We start from the raw sequence: 14,944 nt of genomic DNA on the forward strand, positions 1-14,944 counted from the left end.
AGCTACTGAGGAGGAAAGGGGGGGCACTTTGCTCGTTTGATAGCCATGATTTCTCTCTCTCATGGGTGGGCCAAATTCTCTGGGCGGGCAAAGCAGAGAAAGGGAGGGGGGGTAACCTTGCCTTGGTAACCTCTGCTCTCATAACGGGCTAGATTCCAGATCGGCCCATCTGAGCTTTCATTTTCTCAAAGGCAGAGCAGGATACCCAGGGCTCAGTTTACACCTATAACCATTTCTAGCCACTGGGGGGCCATAGGCCGGCTGGGGGAACGCATATTAATGTTAAAAAATCTCATAAAGTGACATTTTCATGCCATGGGACCTTTAACCCCTGTTGCTCCAGAGGCATTACATCTCTGATATATAGCATTTGTAAGTCCCTTTGGATAAAAGCGTCAGCTAAATGACATGTAATGTAACGTAAATAACTATGGGGACTGAGACGAGGCTCGTATGCCTGCAAGATCAGCTTCCTATGATGAAATATATGAACCAATGGCATTACACATCCGTCTGTCTCTGCCCCAACCCGAGATATTCCCCATGGCAGACATACTGTAAATAAACACTATTCAGCTGCCTAAAAAAGATAATGTTAGCAACTGAACAATATAACAGAGCGGGCATTGTGCAATACAGAAGTTATTGGCCACATAATGAACTAACCGTAATTGTGCAATCATTGTCAAAAAGAAGTGCAATATGAGGGGGAGAATGTGTTGTGGGTCCTCTTCTGTGATTGTGAGGAAAGGTGGGGGGGTATGGTTTGAGGTATATTAGATGTTCATTGAAGCATTGGATGAAACAATGTATGATTATGTTACTATGTAGGTTAACTCTATATTTATTGTGTGTTTATGCGTGATGTGCCTCTTTGTTTCAAGATGAATCGCAGACACTAAGGGCTTATCTTTTCTTATCTTACAAACACATGGTGAAAATAAGTGTTATATCTTTTTTTTTCAGTTTGCTTTGGCATCAAGCCCTGATAACTATAAATCTGTTCAGAAATGATACCCGGAAACCATATTTTCATATGTCTGCTGATTAGAGACAATTGAAATCTCAGTAGAGCTCATTTTACAGTGTGTCATGTTGAATGATGTTGAAACTTTTTCCTGAAATCCCGATGCATCTGTGATCTCATGCCAAAATATAGTTTTTTAGTAATTCTGTGAGCATTAATAAAAGAAACTATGGCCTTCCATGGTGCATGTGTAAAGCTGCTTTTGATATTATGTAAGAACTAAATCTACAGATCTTTTAATTTCAATTTTGACTCCATATTATAATTTAGTAAATATTTTTACAAACAGATAATATGCCCCTGGGGTGATTCATGAGGGTGTTGTTGGCATCATTATAGTCAAAGATGTGTCCTTTTCTTTTTGTCAAAGTTTAATAATATGCTCTGGTGTTTCTCTTTGTTATTTGTAGCCGTGCATGTTCACAATTAGTAAGCTAGTGTTTTATCCATTTCATACCTTTCCACAAAGCTTGAAGGATATGGAATGAGATCAGCATAATAGCTTGTTATTTTTTTAACTTGAGCTTACCCTGAAGACAGCGCTTCTCCTCACCCAGGGTAGTACACATTTTGGGGAGGGAGGGATCTAAAGTCATGGAGCAAAATTCTCTTTTATGCAGTTACTTCTAATATAAAAAGCTCTTTATCGAGATGATCCGTAGTGGAGGATTTGTTGTTTGTATATACTGTGTTTGTGTGTGTGTGTGTGTGGGTGTATACCCCTGGGCATATCAAACTGCTATTCACGGTATTACTGTAAGTGCTTTTAATTGTTCGTGCCTGTTTAGGTCCTATGTACCGCATAGACCACATCCTGCCTCTAGGTATAGAGATATATCTGCTTTTTAAGTTTTACAATAACTTGTCAGCTGGCATGTCGTCTAGCATTGAATACAGAGAAAGAGTTGCATTTCTTTTGTCTTTTTGTCTGTGTACATCAGGCTTATGATGTTCTAAAGGGAGTTTCTTACAAAGGAAAACTTTGACATTTTAGACGCCTCTTCTTACTGTGGTTCTTTTCAGGAAGTCTGTTTTCACAGTGAGGCTGCCAAGTTTGGTAACTTTTTGCTAGTACAGAGACCAAAAAACACAAGTTTCTCAGCCGATAGATAGATAGATAGATTATTACAATGACTATGTGTTGCTCCCCAACATCTGTTGCCTTGTGATTAGACCAAGTCTGTGCTTGCAGTAATACTACTTCTGCAACTAGTATTTAAACCATTGACTGTATATTAATGGACAGAGCTTATGTGACGTCAACCATTGGTTTGGAGAGATCTGCTATGAGTCGTCGAGTTTGCCGTTAACGACGCAGCCATCTTGGTTGCAGATGTGACAAATTTGGACGAGAGGGACGAATGAATAGGTTTGAATATATCTTTGTCCCATAGTTACATTACATATAAGACAGGCCACAAACAATTAATCACATCATAGCCATGCCCTAAAACATTAAAAAAAACATTATTAAAAAAAGAACATCATTCTGTGTTGCGGAAGACTTAAAGGTCCCATGACATGGTGCTCCGTGGATGCTTTTAGACAGATCTTAGTGGTCCCCTAATACCATATCTGAAGTCTCTTTCCCAAAATTGAGCCTTAGTGCAGAAGTACAGCCACTAGAGACAGTCCCACAATGAGCTTTCCTCAGTATGTGCCATTTCTGAGTCTGTGGCAAAGCAGAGAAAGGGGAGGGAACCTTGCCCCTTATGACCTCATAAGGGGCAAGGTTAGATGATACAGTCTATGACTTTAACCCACACACCAGACAAAACAATATTTGGACATATAAAGCTCAAAACACCTCTGGCTGTGCAGAAAAGCATTTAGGTTAATAAAACTACATTAAGATCCCGAGGCCATGTCAGAAAATTTCAAGTTTAAGTTACCTACTGGACTTGCGTTTTCAGTTTTAATGGGATTTGTTCGGGGCCACTCCCCTTCAAATTACAGGTTATCATACATTATATATATATATATATATATATATATATATATATATATATATATATATATATATATATATATATATATATATATATATATATATATATATATATATATATATATATATATATATATATATTGCATTTCTGTTAGTGTATGGATTTGCATTTCTGTTAGTGTATGGATTACACCTTAAAGAGTCATTCTTACTTCATCTCTGACTTAATCCAATTGATAGTATGGTAGCTAATAATTTGAGACCTGTGTCAGTTTATCTTGCTATCTTGTAATTAATTGTATAATATAAAATGTATTTGTTTAATTTGTTTCTCTGTAGGGAAAGACATTTAAGTAAAGAAAACACTTACTGCTACATATCATTTATTGGCTAAGCAACACTTTTCCACATCTACATTACGATAGAAAATACTTGTATTATTGTACAAAAACAAACAAAATTAATATACAAAAGTACATAGTTGTTGGGCTTGTAAGTTTTAGCTTGTGGACACTCCAGAGGGCAGCCATTTTTGTGTGGTGGCACCAACAAGGACTGGGGTGAAGTATGGAACGGTTCTTTTGAGGGAGAGTTACAGATTTAATCACTATCTGGGTTAAACAGTATGCCTTAAACTGAACGCTACAAACTACAGGAGATTGCAGGAGGAATATGTTCATTGAAATAGGACATTTTCCCACTTAAGTGTGTGAAAAGTGGAACAAAGCCAATCTCACGCCAAACGTACGCATTCATACAGTAAAAAATACAAATTGTGCTGGCAGTCGGGTTCTCAAGTTCGGATGAGAAGCAGAATGCCTAACAGCTAAAAGACAGCTGATTTTAGCTGCTAAGCATTCTGCTCCTGTTGTTTACATCAGAACTTTGACTATTTAAAGGAAACATCCCCCAAAAAGCACTTATGTTTAATTTATTCCTGAAGGTGTCCGTAGTGAAGTAGTACGCAATAGGATCCAGCACTGAGTTGAGACATGCCAACACTAGGCTGTAGCGGTATGCAGCCTGCATGGGGTATGGTGTATTTTCTGCATACACAGAAAGGAGACCCAGTGTAGCGTGGTAAGGGAGGAAGCTGAGTAGGAAAATGAAGAGGCTGGTGGCAATCATCCTTTGGATCTTTCTGCTGTCCACCAGGTTGGTCTGGGCCACTGAGCTTTGTCGGACAGCACGGGCCAAACCCCAGGAACAGATAAGCATGATTACAAGCGGGATCCCAAACCCCACAAATAGAGTGGGTATAACTACCAATGGTTTTGTGGCAAAGACCGGAAGGCTATCAAAACAATCTTGAGGGATTATGTTTCTTGTCTTGCGCTGGAAAAGGTAGATAGGCAAGCTGGCCCCAAAGGTGAGCATCCATATTGCAAGACAAACCAGCGGCGCTTTCTTTCTCCCTGCCTGGACACGAGATGACATAGGGAAGGAGACGGCCATGCAACGGTCAAAGCATATGCACGTGAGAAGGAAGATGCTGCCATACATGTTGGCCTTCAGGACCAAACCAAGGACTTCACACAGCCACTGACGATGGACAGGATAGCCCAGATGGTAGTAGATCCTCATGGGCAGTGTGAGGGTGAGCAACACATCTGCTACGGCCAGGTTAGTCATGTAGACAATGGTTTGCGATCTGGATTTGGTTTGACAGCAGAAAAAGACCAATGCCAGAACATTAAAAACGAGACCCACAACGAAAATAAAGGAGTACATGCACACCCGGAAGACGTCAGTGAGTCCGGTGATGTTGCTGTGACAGTCAGCGGAGCCGTTGGTGCACATAATGACCTGAGATGGAGAAGAGAAAGAAGACTAGTTAGAAAAAAGTCTTTGTTAAAGTAATTACAAGTGTTCAAGTCAAGACCACCTAAACTGAGACCAAGTCATCACCAAGACCAGAATGTATCAAGACCAAGTCAAGACCAAGACTTTGAGGGTTTTTACACTGTTATGAACACATGACACTGACATGACACAGTCACACAAACCCTAACCACAACATGCCATGACCAAATCGAATGATGGTTTCTAAAAGAAGCACGTCATAAACGTCAATGACTTGTTTGTGATCATTATGACATGTTTATGACCGTGTCATGTCACTCTAATGTAGATACCTTCAAGTAAAGTGTAACCTTAAATACATTTTATGGAGCTATTTACCTCTGTTTAAATATTTGTAAAACCCACAAATAGATGTAAAGAGTGACCAATAACATTATTTTTGTGAAAAGAATTGATGAAAATAATTAAATATATGAAGATACAAGGTTACTGCCTGACAGTAACGGCTGTATTACTCTCATTAAACCAAAGTGCTTACATGCCTAACATGTGATGTTTTTTTTCACACTCTGACTGATGAAGCCAAGTTGTAATTACAATGCATGACCATTTTTGGAGATATGTTACCCCCCTAAAGATAGTTCCTCCTTAAACCAGCTAATATTGAGTAAATTCAGCTCTGCCTGCTGTTGCTGCTGCTGCTGTTCTGCACCGCTCTGCTGAATACGTGTGTTGTTCTACATTGACCTACGCCCTTTTTCTACAGTCCATGAAGTTTATCACTGCCTGTGATCATCTGGCCTCACGGCTTCATTGTGTGTCTGAACCAATTTTGCATTGTTATTACTTGTATCTACATCTATCTACAGTATTAGTTCAAATTGTTACCCTAATCCCCTGTAGCGTCTTGAGAAGTGTATAGAATTTCACATTGTAGTACAACTTACATATCTTAGAATACAAAATCTTAAAATGTTATAAAGGCTGCTTTCTCAAAATGAGTTTTGTTCCCATTCTCTAAACCAGAAATGTCCACTTCAGACTTTGTAAGTCGCATTCCTATATTATGTAAATCTATATTCTGAAGGTTTTTACAGAGAGCTTTGTATTTCATCTATCATTCATCTGATTAACATGACGTTTACATTTACATTTAATGACGGTATTTTCTGATAAATGGAGTGACATAAAGAGATATCCACAATTCCCCCTTTGACTATAGTATGTCAACAAAATAAAACAAATTCATTTTGATTTTGATTTTTTCAGTTGTAAATTACAGCACGCATTTCAGAAGAAAATGCTTAATTTGAGTATTTCAACACTCGAGATCCGCAAAAAAATGGTCTTACCATAAGTGATCATGTAAGTTCACAATGCTATCTGTAATGTTCACCTGTGGTAACTCCCCTTAAGAGAAACATGGTCTGTTGCTCAGCCTGCAGTTCCTGGTGGAAAGCAGAACTGGGTTGTGTTGCATTCATTGTTGCACTCCAATTTCATTAATTCACAAAATGATCTTTATGGTTTCACAAATGGTGGTACAGACGGAAAACGAAAGTGAGAAGAAATCATTTTAATTTGCATTTAGCCCTTTCCATTTGTATTTATTTGTAGGCAGGGGTGACAATGAACTTTTTCTTCCACCAGCCAAATGGCTGGTGCATGTTCAGATTTGACGTAGACAATAAATAGATCACTATTGTTGTTTTAGTTTTTTGGCTAGTGAATTAAGCAAATCTACCTGCCACTTGAATATTTCCCCTAGCATTTGGCTGGTGGATGGTGCTAATTATAGATAGATAGATAGATAGAATTTTAGGCATCCAGTAGCTTAGACAACCATAGCACAACAAACACACATACACACATATATCTCACGTACATATATTTAAAACCCTGTTTGTAGCTAATAAATCTTCTGAGTACAACTTTTTGATTCTCATTTAAGAAGATACCACACACCCACACACAAGTAATTTCCCGTCAGATAATGATTTTATCCTGTTTGACAGACACATGCAGTGCAGTAGTAGCCTAGATTTTCTTTATAGAAATGAGCGCACAGTGGGACGTTACCTGTTGGATGATCAAAAAGAGGGTGAAGATTCTGCTAGAAGAGGAGTGTGTGTGTCTGTCACCATCGCATGCAGACACTGTGTAAGAGGCAGCACAGGAAATTGATCAATCGTAGGATCTCTCTCTCTCTCTCTCTCTCTCTCTCTCTCTCTCTCTCTCTCTCTCTCTCTCTCTCTCTCTCTCTCTCTCTCTCTCTCTCTCTCTCTCTCTCTCTCTTTGTTAGACTTTATGGGCCCACTTGTTTCTGCAGACCTGCTGATTGCATTTAGGTGAGTTAAGGAAGTTTCAGTCCAAACAGGTCTGAGACCATGACAAAAGACTGTCCCTATCATTTGTCCAAATGTTAAAATATTAACAATTGTGAGAGAATAGGCGGGCTGTAGACTTATGAGAAATATTATAAATGACTAAATACTAAATGAGCATTAACTAGAGGGGAAGCTGTGGCTCAGTGGTAGAGCGGTTGCCTGCCAATCGGAAGGTTGGTGGTGGGGTGGTGGGGCAAGACACTGAACCCCGAGTGCTGTGTATTGGAATGTGATTGTGTGTGAGTGTATATCTGATGAGCAGGTGGCACCTTGTACGGTAGCTTGGCCCCAGTGTATGAATGTGTGTGAATGGTGAATGTTTCCTGTATGATGTAAAAGCGCTTTGAGTAGTCGTTAAGACTAGATAAGCGCTATATAAATACAGCACGTTGAGGTTTGAATAATATAATTTTTATATTATCAAGGAAATTTGGAATCCAAATCATACAGTGCTCCAAACTAAGACAGTTGTGCTTGTAATTCAATGAACAGTTATAAACAGAGACAAGGAACAGTCATCAGACAAGTAGTCTTGCTTTGCCGGAACTTCCTCCAAAGCACCCTGAAGTAGAGTCTGGCTACTCCACACAGCATTCTGGAATGGGAGTGAAATGTGCTCTGATTTGATGGCATTTCTTTAAACCAATCACAATCGTCATGGGCGGTGCTAAACTCCGCACGGAGCTGCTGCAAAAGTAGTCGCGTGATAGAAAACTCAGATTGGACAGGTGGTCTAGCTAGCTGTCTCAATTTATCCTGCAGAGATCGGAGGAGCAGTTAACCATAGTCCTCGGAAATCTACGAATTGTAAAACTCCAACACAAAGAAAGCAGAAGGAAATGGAAAATACATGCATCTGGCGGAATTTCCTGCAGCACCGGAGCAATCCCGGAAGTGAAACGTCAAGGATATAGACTATCAGACAAGTGACTCAGGGAAAATAAGGCAGAAGTCGACTACTGGCTGCAGGGGCGTAGCACGAAATTCTGGGCCCTGTAGAAAGACATTTTCTATGGGCCCCTCCCCGCATCCACAGCTATTCATTAGGGCCTCCTCACATAAGGGCCCTGGGTACCCTCACCCAGCGACCGAGCAGGGACCCCCTACCCTATATTGTATAAAAATGTAGTTTCACATTAAACTCGGGCAGATGGATGAAAACAGATATATTGATATTGTATATTATTTAAAAGTTTTGTTTTAATTTTAAACACACACATGGAATGCAAAGTAAGTCTTGAGGTGCCTATCTGTCGATGACCACCACAATGGCTAGGAGTGTCATCAATGTTGTGTAAATAAAATGTTTAGTTTTTTTGGTACGAATGATCCGATTCCTCTTTGCTTATGATATGTTGGATTCATGGTAATGTATTTTAGCAGAAATTTTAATTTTAAAAACAAATTTTCTTCAAAGGATATACTGCATCAAACAACAAATTGGCAGCCACCATGAGGACCCCCTAAGGGTCACAGACCCGCTGTTGAAGATCTCTGTTTTAAATGTTGCATTTAATTGTTTTTCAGTTGCAAGGTTGTTGTTTAGGAAATCAGGCACTGACAAACGAGCTCTGTATTGTAGGCCTACTTCTTTTAATAGGCTTCTTTTATCCTTCTGGGGTGTTGGCTGAAGAAATATTTCAAAGGGGATACATTACTGAAAAAAGTTTGAGAACAACTTGTCCAGTCTATAAACACCACAGGTACAAATTAACACACTTACATTACCTGGAGCTGAGGGAAAACCTGCCGACAGGTGTCTATGGACCCTGACATAGGCTTAATCACGCTGACACCTGCTTCAACGTGTGTGATAGCTTGTGTAAGAGGGCCCTCTAGCGGCTATACATTAACAACATTGCCTTTTGTAATGGCTGAAAATGTAAATATTACTATCATACAATGCCACAGATCAACAACGTAGCCTATGCTATGTACATTGTTTAGAATGAGCGGAGTCATTTCTAAAATGCAAATAACAGTCCACAGCGGGGCATGAAGGTTCTTTTAATCAACTTGGGTTTGAATATAATTGTAGACCTCGTGGCGCAACGGTAGCGCGTCTGACTCCAGATCAGAAGGTTGCGTGTTCAAATCACGTCGGGGTCAATCCTTTTTCTTCTTCTCATTTTGTGCACACAGATTCTTTTTCCCACGGTCAGCAGCCACACTGGGTTGCTTCAAATGTCCAAATTGTGGTGGATTTCCGTAAGACGTACTGTATATTTGCAGTGGTCAAATAATATATGCCTATACATTTTTTAAGGAAAGAATGGCAATTTTACACTTTAAAAAATTGTCAAGTCCAACATTCAGTTTTCAGTTAAAGGCAAAATTATGTACAGTATGCATAGTAAAAATGTACTTATCCTATATGAATATCAAAAATATGTAAAAGCCTTCTATTTTAGTAAATGGATGGAAATGACCTTTAATGTGAGTATTTTATGCATAAGTCTTCCTTGTTTGTTGATAGTTTGTGTTATTTTATTTAATCTTTTAATGATTGGTGTTGTTGTTTTATTGGTCTACGTACGTCCCACTCTGGATGAATGTTTGCTTTAATATGTTTAAGTTTTTCCCAGTTTTGATTACATTTGGCTGAAACACTATGGCAGAATCAAGGACCTCAACATTGTACTGTATTTAGGTAAATATTTATTCACATTCAACTGGATATTTGTTTCATATACTATTAATACACATTTATCTACTATTTGATTCATGTATTACAACACATTTGTGAACCTAAGACTTTGTTTAACTCATTTCAAGCACATGAGTTAAGGTATATTTTTAAAAAGGGATTTGAAGAAACTAAAGAAAAACTGAAAACTTTGAAAATAGTAAAATAGATGAAAACTTGTTATGACAATCTTTTGATGTATGTTTGATGTTTTTCTGCCTCAGACAGTCCAGGTTTAGCCTCAGTTAAATCATGTTTCTCTGTTCTCTGTAAGCCTATGTTCAAAGATTTGTTACAAAATATTTTAAATGTACAAGTTTACGGATAAATACAGCATACATCCATTTTTCCATCTACAATCTTCGATCAGTGTATCTGAAAACAATGCAATAGATCATGGACATAATCCCAGTCATTCCTCTTGAATCATTCCGACTCGCCGCCTCTATCTCATCACCCCTCGGCGCAGCAGATTAAGAAAATGGGTAATGATGATGTTGATGATGACAGAGTTGATGGCGATGGTGATGATGATCACTGTCATTTCTTCTTCAAGAAGTCATGGTGTGCTGTAGTTCATCTTATTCCTGAGAGAAGAAAGAGACACAGTTACTTCAATCACCTGGAACACAGTTAATACTAGGGCTGCACAAATTGAAAATATCGAATTGCCATTATTTTTGCCTGACATTGCGATCGCAATGTTGGAGGGATTGATCATTTTTGTATTATCGTTCTCTTTTTCATTGAAAAATAGTTTTAGACTTTAGAATACGAATAGCACAAGACTAAATTCAGAATGGTTATCCACACATATTGCGCCATCCTGCGATTTCGATACAATTGCGACTAATTGTGCAACGCTTGTTCAGCCACACATTGCATAGTTCATGGGACATATCACTAGTTTCGGAAACTTTTGCATTTTTTAAAGATGACACTAAAAAAGCAGTTTACATCAAATCTCTATGAAGCTTGTTTGGGTGCAAGTAGCCATGAACAAAAATGTTGTTGTCTTTCATATTGATAGCAACCATTTCATGTTTTAAAGATGAAGTGATTCTACTAACCTTCTGGCACTTAATGTGTGCAGAGCAGTTTTTAATGTGAATGTAGCAGCAGCAGGAAATGTTGCTTCTAGCTTTCTATTCATCTACCATGCTATCTTTTGTCTGCAGCTGTTGCTATGTACAAATGTCCTGCGAGTACTACTTAAGGGAACCGATGTTTCAATTCAAACCACAATCTTTTTTGTCATTTTGTTGCCTAAACTTAACTGGTTGATCCATTGGTGTGAAAGGGGTTTAGTCTGCTCCGGTCTCACCTTTTGTCCACAGGTGCCACAGATACATCCAAAGAGTCCGTTGACCATCTGGATGAGACACAAGGCGAGCTCCAAGCATGCTGCCACCAGCAGAGTGGAGAACAGGCCCACGTTGAATTCAACCACGTTCTCTGGAACTTTACACCAATCCCATGTGGCTTTGTCAGAGAGATAGCTCCCGGAGCTGGAAAGGATAACATTGAGTAGTGCAAGCAAACATACAGTAGAACCCAGGGTCATGCACAGCTATGGGCTAATTGCCCCAATTGTTTGAGGTGCCCCTATAGAGACAGAGCCTGAATAAACTTTCCTTTTTTGTCTTATTTTGTTGCTGTTGTGCATCAATACGATTAGTTAGTAAGTGAAATCAAATAAAAGTTGCAATATCCTCCAATCTTTTGTACATTTCTTGCCACCAGCTTCAGCGCAGGTTAGAGCAATTGAAGTGTTCTTTTATAAATGCAGTTCTCATTACGTGTATAATGTCTGTTCATGAAGACTGCCTTTGTACCTGTTAGCAAAGGGCGCCCCCCATTTTGGAATGGGGTTCTGCAAGTTGCTCCAGAAGCACGTTGGCCCGTTGGCAAGGCCCAGGGAAGCAGTACTCAGACTGTACACGGCCCCCAGCACACCAGCCGCTGCGAAACCAATGGACAGGAACATCTACATGGAGCACACACACACAGAGTCAGTGCTGGAGGGACAGATTCAACCGTGACATTGAAGCTGCATGCCAACTTTTTGGAGATTGGACATTTGTCACTCATCTCCACTTTAGAAAGTACCTGTTATGCAAGCCCAAAGTGCTTCACAGGACCACATTTAAACACAGATGCAACAAAACAAACAAAACAAACGATCAAGCAAGACTAAAAATTACAAAATGCAACATCAAGACATTAAAGTGTTAACAATGTTCAAATAAATCCAACTCTATAAAATAAACCCCAAGGTTAAAATGATTTAAAACAATTGATTCTCTCTTATGAAATACTGCTATAACATTACTCCAAATTAAAAGGCCATTAACGTGTTACGTTAGACAAACATATAGACAAATGGCAACATTTCAGTCAGACAAACATACTGTACACACTCACCCCACAGCGGTTGGCACAGCAGTTCTTAGCACTGGTCAGGTGAATGTGGATGGCAGGAATGAGGACCTGGCAACAGAAACAGAGGCAGGAACAGAGAGAGAGAGAGAGAGAGAGAGAGAGAGAGAGAGAGAGAGAGAGAGAGAGAGAGAGAGAGAGAGAGAGAGAGAGAGAGAGAGAGAGAGAGAGAGAGAGAGAGAGAGAGAGAGAGAGAGAGAGAGAGAGAGAATGGACATTTAATGTAGAAACAGAAACAGGGTAAAACTTAGCCTAGAAATCTAGACACACCTTAGCGGCAACAAATGTAATTTGCAGCCAGGGTCAGACTAGCAACTCTCTGTTGGCTCGCAAGCTGGAAAAACCAAACTCTAGTCAGGGCAATCACATCGTGTATAGAATCGGTGGGCGGGCTTAACGTAAGAACGCCAGAGCTGGGGCGGTTCTAAGCCAATTCTCGCTACTTGAAAACACAGAAGATGCCTGCTGCTGGTGGCGAACATTGGCCTTTCCAATCGCCTTTAGCTGCGACTCTGGAAGACTTGGAGTTAAGCTCTGAAGTAATTCTTAAAAAAAGGGAGATGTGTTTGGAGTTTAAAGTTTAATCTATCAACCAGCGTTGCTTTGGTTGGTTGCAACGCTATCCTATTGCGTGCAGAGGGAATTTGAAAGACAACTGTTTATCCCGCCCCTCGGGTTGAGCCCTGCCAATGGTGAGTTCCCAGACCCAACATCTTGATGTCCTGCTCCAACCTGCTCCCATTGATTTCTATGCTCTATTTTGTCCCTATCACGTTACCAACAGTGAAATTGTCACCCTCTAGTAACCGCTACGATGAGTTAAGTGCACCTTTAATTCAGTTGAGCCTACAAAAATGACACTTATTACATCCCATCTCTTACCAAGGTTTTGCTGTGTGGAGGGTATAAAGGTGAAGCTATAGAGGAGATAAACTTGATGATCAGCCTCTTTATGACCCAGGCTTTATGAGTGTGCATGTTGTTTCAATGGGAGCCATAAAAGGAAGTTGTTTGTGGTCTACATGATCTTTTTTGTGAGTTAACATCACAACCCAACGGACAGAAAAGAAAATAACACAATACCCAACTAACATTGTTAAGTACTTTTCCCGCATTAGCACATATTGGTCTTCTTTTGGGACTGGCGTTATATAAAATAATTTGGATTAATGATAAGAACACTCTGGGCCCTATCTTCTATCTAACAGTGCAGCACAAAGCCCTACCCAAGTGTCTCTCCTATTTTGAGACCAACGCACTTGTCAATTTTCCGCCCAGTGGCCACGTCATGTCATGTCATGGGGCGTGCTGGTCTTTTCTGTTCATTTCTTTTCTTTGTGATCTTTCTTTAATCTGAACCAAATAGTTTTAGTTACCTTAAGTTGACCAAACCTAAACCATAGAAAACACTACTTACATACTGTACATTGAAATCATCACATTATTTCCAGAGGTGAAAAGAGCACAAATATATTCTATTTAAGTAAAGGTACTATTACTTTAATGAACTTTTACTTCAGCATAACTTCATTCACCTGTATAAAATTCATTCACGTGAAAGTAGAATGTAGCTCATTTAAAATTTATTGGGATGTGATAGCAAAGTACAATACTTCGAACAACACACACTTAAAGAAGAAGTCTGGCGCTAAATGAACCTAAGGTTTAATAACACATGTGTACCAAGTCGACCGTTCTCTGAGATACGTTTCCATGCTAATCAAATGGGCCCAGTTTTAGCGCAAACCGCTAAATAGCTTGTAACGCTAGTTGTCGGGGCACTAGTAAAGTAAAACGAAATCGCTGTTTCTATACCACCACACTTCCACGGTAGCATAATGAGGGTCCCTACATGAAACCAAAGCTTTGAGAACTTTGTAAGTGTACAAACAGTTTGTTAAAAAGATAGTTCATAAAGACAGCACCGTTCACATATCCAGGCAGGCGCCATCTTGGGAAAACAGATAGGATCAGTCAAACAACGAACGCCGTGCAACCAGTAACCAGTAACATAGCTCAAGCATGGCGGAAAACACATCCCAGAGAATGGTTAATGGATATTTCATTTTGCGCCGTATTTCTCCTTCAAGTAAAAGTAAAATTACAGATCTTAAAAACTAAGCTACCTTAATTTAAAAAGTACAAAAAAAAACTACTCAATTAAGGTAATGTGAGTCATTGTAATTTGTAACTTTCCTCCTCTGGTCATTTCTATAATGGTAAGATGGACTTTTTTATTTTGGAAGACTTAAGGCATAACTCCCACTGAATGTAATCCCAGTCTACTCACCATGACGCCTCCTCCTATAAAGCCCCCCATGTACTTGACCTCCTCTGTGAGTTGGCCCTCTGCGGCTGCATACTTTGTGTCAAAGTCAGGGAAGAAGAGAATGATGTTGCAGATCATGGACACTAGAGCCAGGATGTAGAGCGGAATGGCGATGAACTTAGAGCAGGCTCCCGTACACATGGTGGCGGCAGGTTGAGGTCGTTCAAAAAGGTGAAAATGTCAAAACTCCCAAATGCTCCTCCAGTCTAAATATTCAGACTCTCCTTAACGAAAGCTTTTCCTCTGGCACTTGGAAAAATGTGAGGATTGTTTGCTATCACACTTCAAAGTGCAGCCTCATGCATCATATGTCACAGAAAGTACA

At 39.6% G+C, this 14,944-nt stretch overlaps 2 protein-coding genes and 1 non-coding gene across 3 annotated transcripts; 1 reads left to right on the forward strand and 2 right to left on the reverse strand.

Annotated features, from left to right (window-relative positions):
- Positions 1-3,753: 3,753 nt before the first annotated feature.
- LOC117934827 (lysophosphatidic acid receptor 6) lies at positions 3,754-6,930 on the reverse strand. The gene is made up of 2 exons (XM_034856849.1): positions 6,858-6,930; positions 3,754-4,781 (listed from the first exon to the last, which is right to left on the reverse strand). The coding sequence occupies exon 2, from the start codon at positions 4,773-4,775 to the stop codon at positions 3,819-3,821; it is 957 nt and encodes a 318-aa protein (XP_034712740.1). The 5' UTR covers positions 4,776-4,781; positions 6,858-6,930; the 3' UTR covers positions 3,754-3,818.
- A 2,272-nt stretch (positions 6,931-9,202) lies between these two features.
- On the forward strand, positions 9,203-9,274 carry trnaw-cca. Its single transcript has one exon. It is a non-coding gene; the product is annotated as a tRNA-Trp (tRNA).
- Positions 9,275-9,691: 417 nt separating this feature from the next.
- On the reverse strand, positions 9,692-14,944 carry zgc:172079 (uncharacterized protein LOC563398 homolog). The gene is made up of 5 exons (XM_034856897.1): positions 14,581-14,944; positions 12,276-12,341; positions 11,687-11,838; positions 11,176-11,359; positions 9,692-10,438 (listed from the first exon to the last, which is right to left on the reverse strand). Exons 1-5 carry the CDS (start codon positions 14,758-14,760, stop codon positions 10,433-10,435), a joined length of 588 nt encoding a protein of 195 aa, XP_034712788.1. The 5' UTR covers positions 14,761-14,944; the 3' UTR covers positions 9,692-10,432.

The sequence above is a fragment of the Etheostoma cragini genome, chromosome 19 (assembly GCF_013103735.1).
Source record: "Etheostoma cragini isolate CJK2018 chromosome 19, CSU_Ecrag_1.0, whole genome shotgun sequence".
Lineage (NCBI taxonomy): Eukaryota > Metazoa > Chordata > Actinopteri > Perciformes > Percidae > Etheostoma > Etheostoma cragini.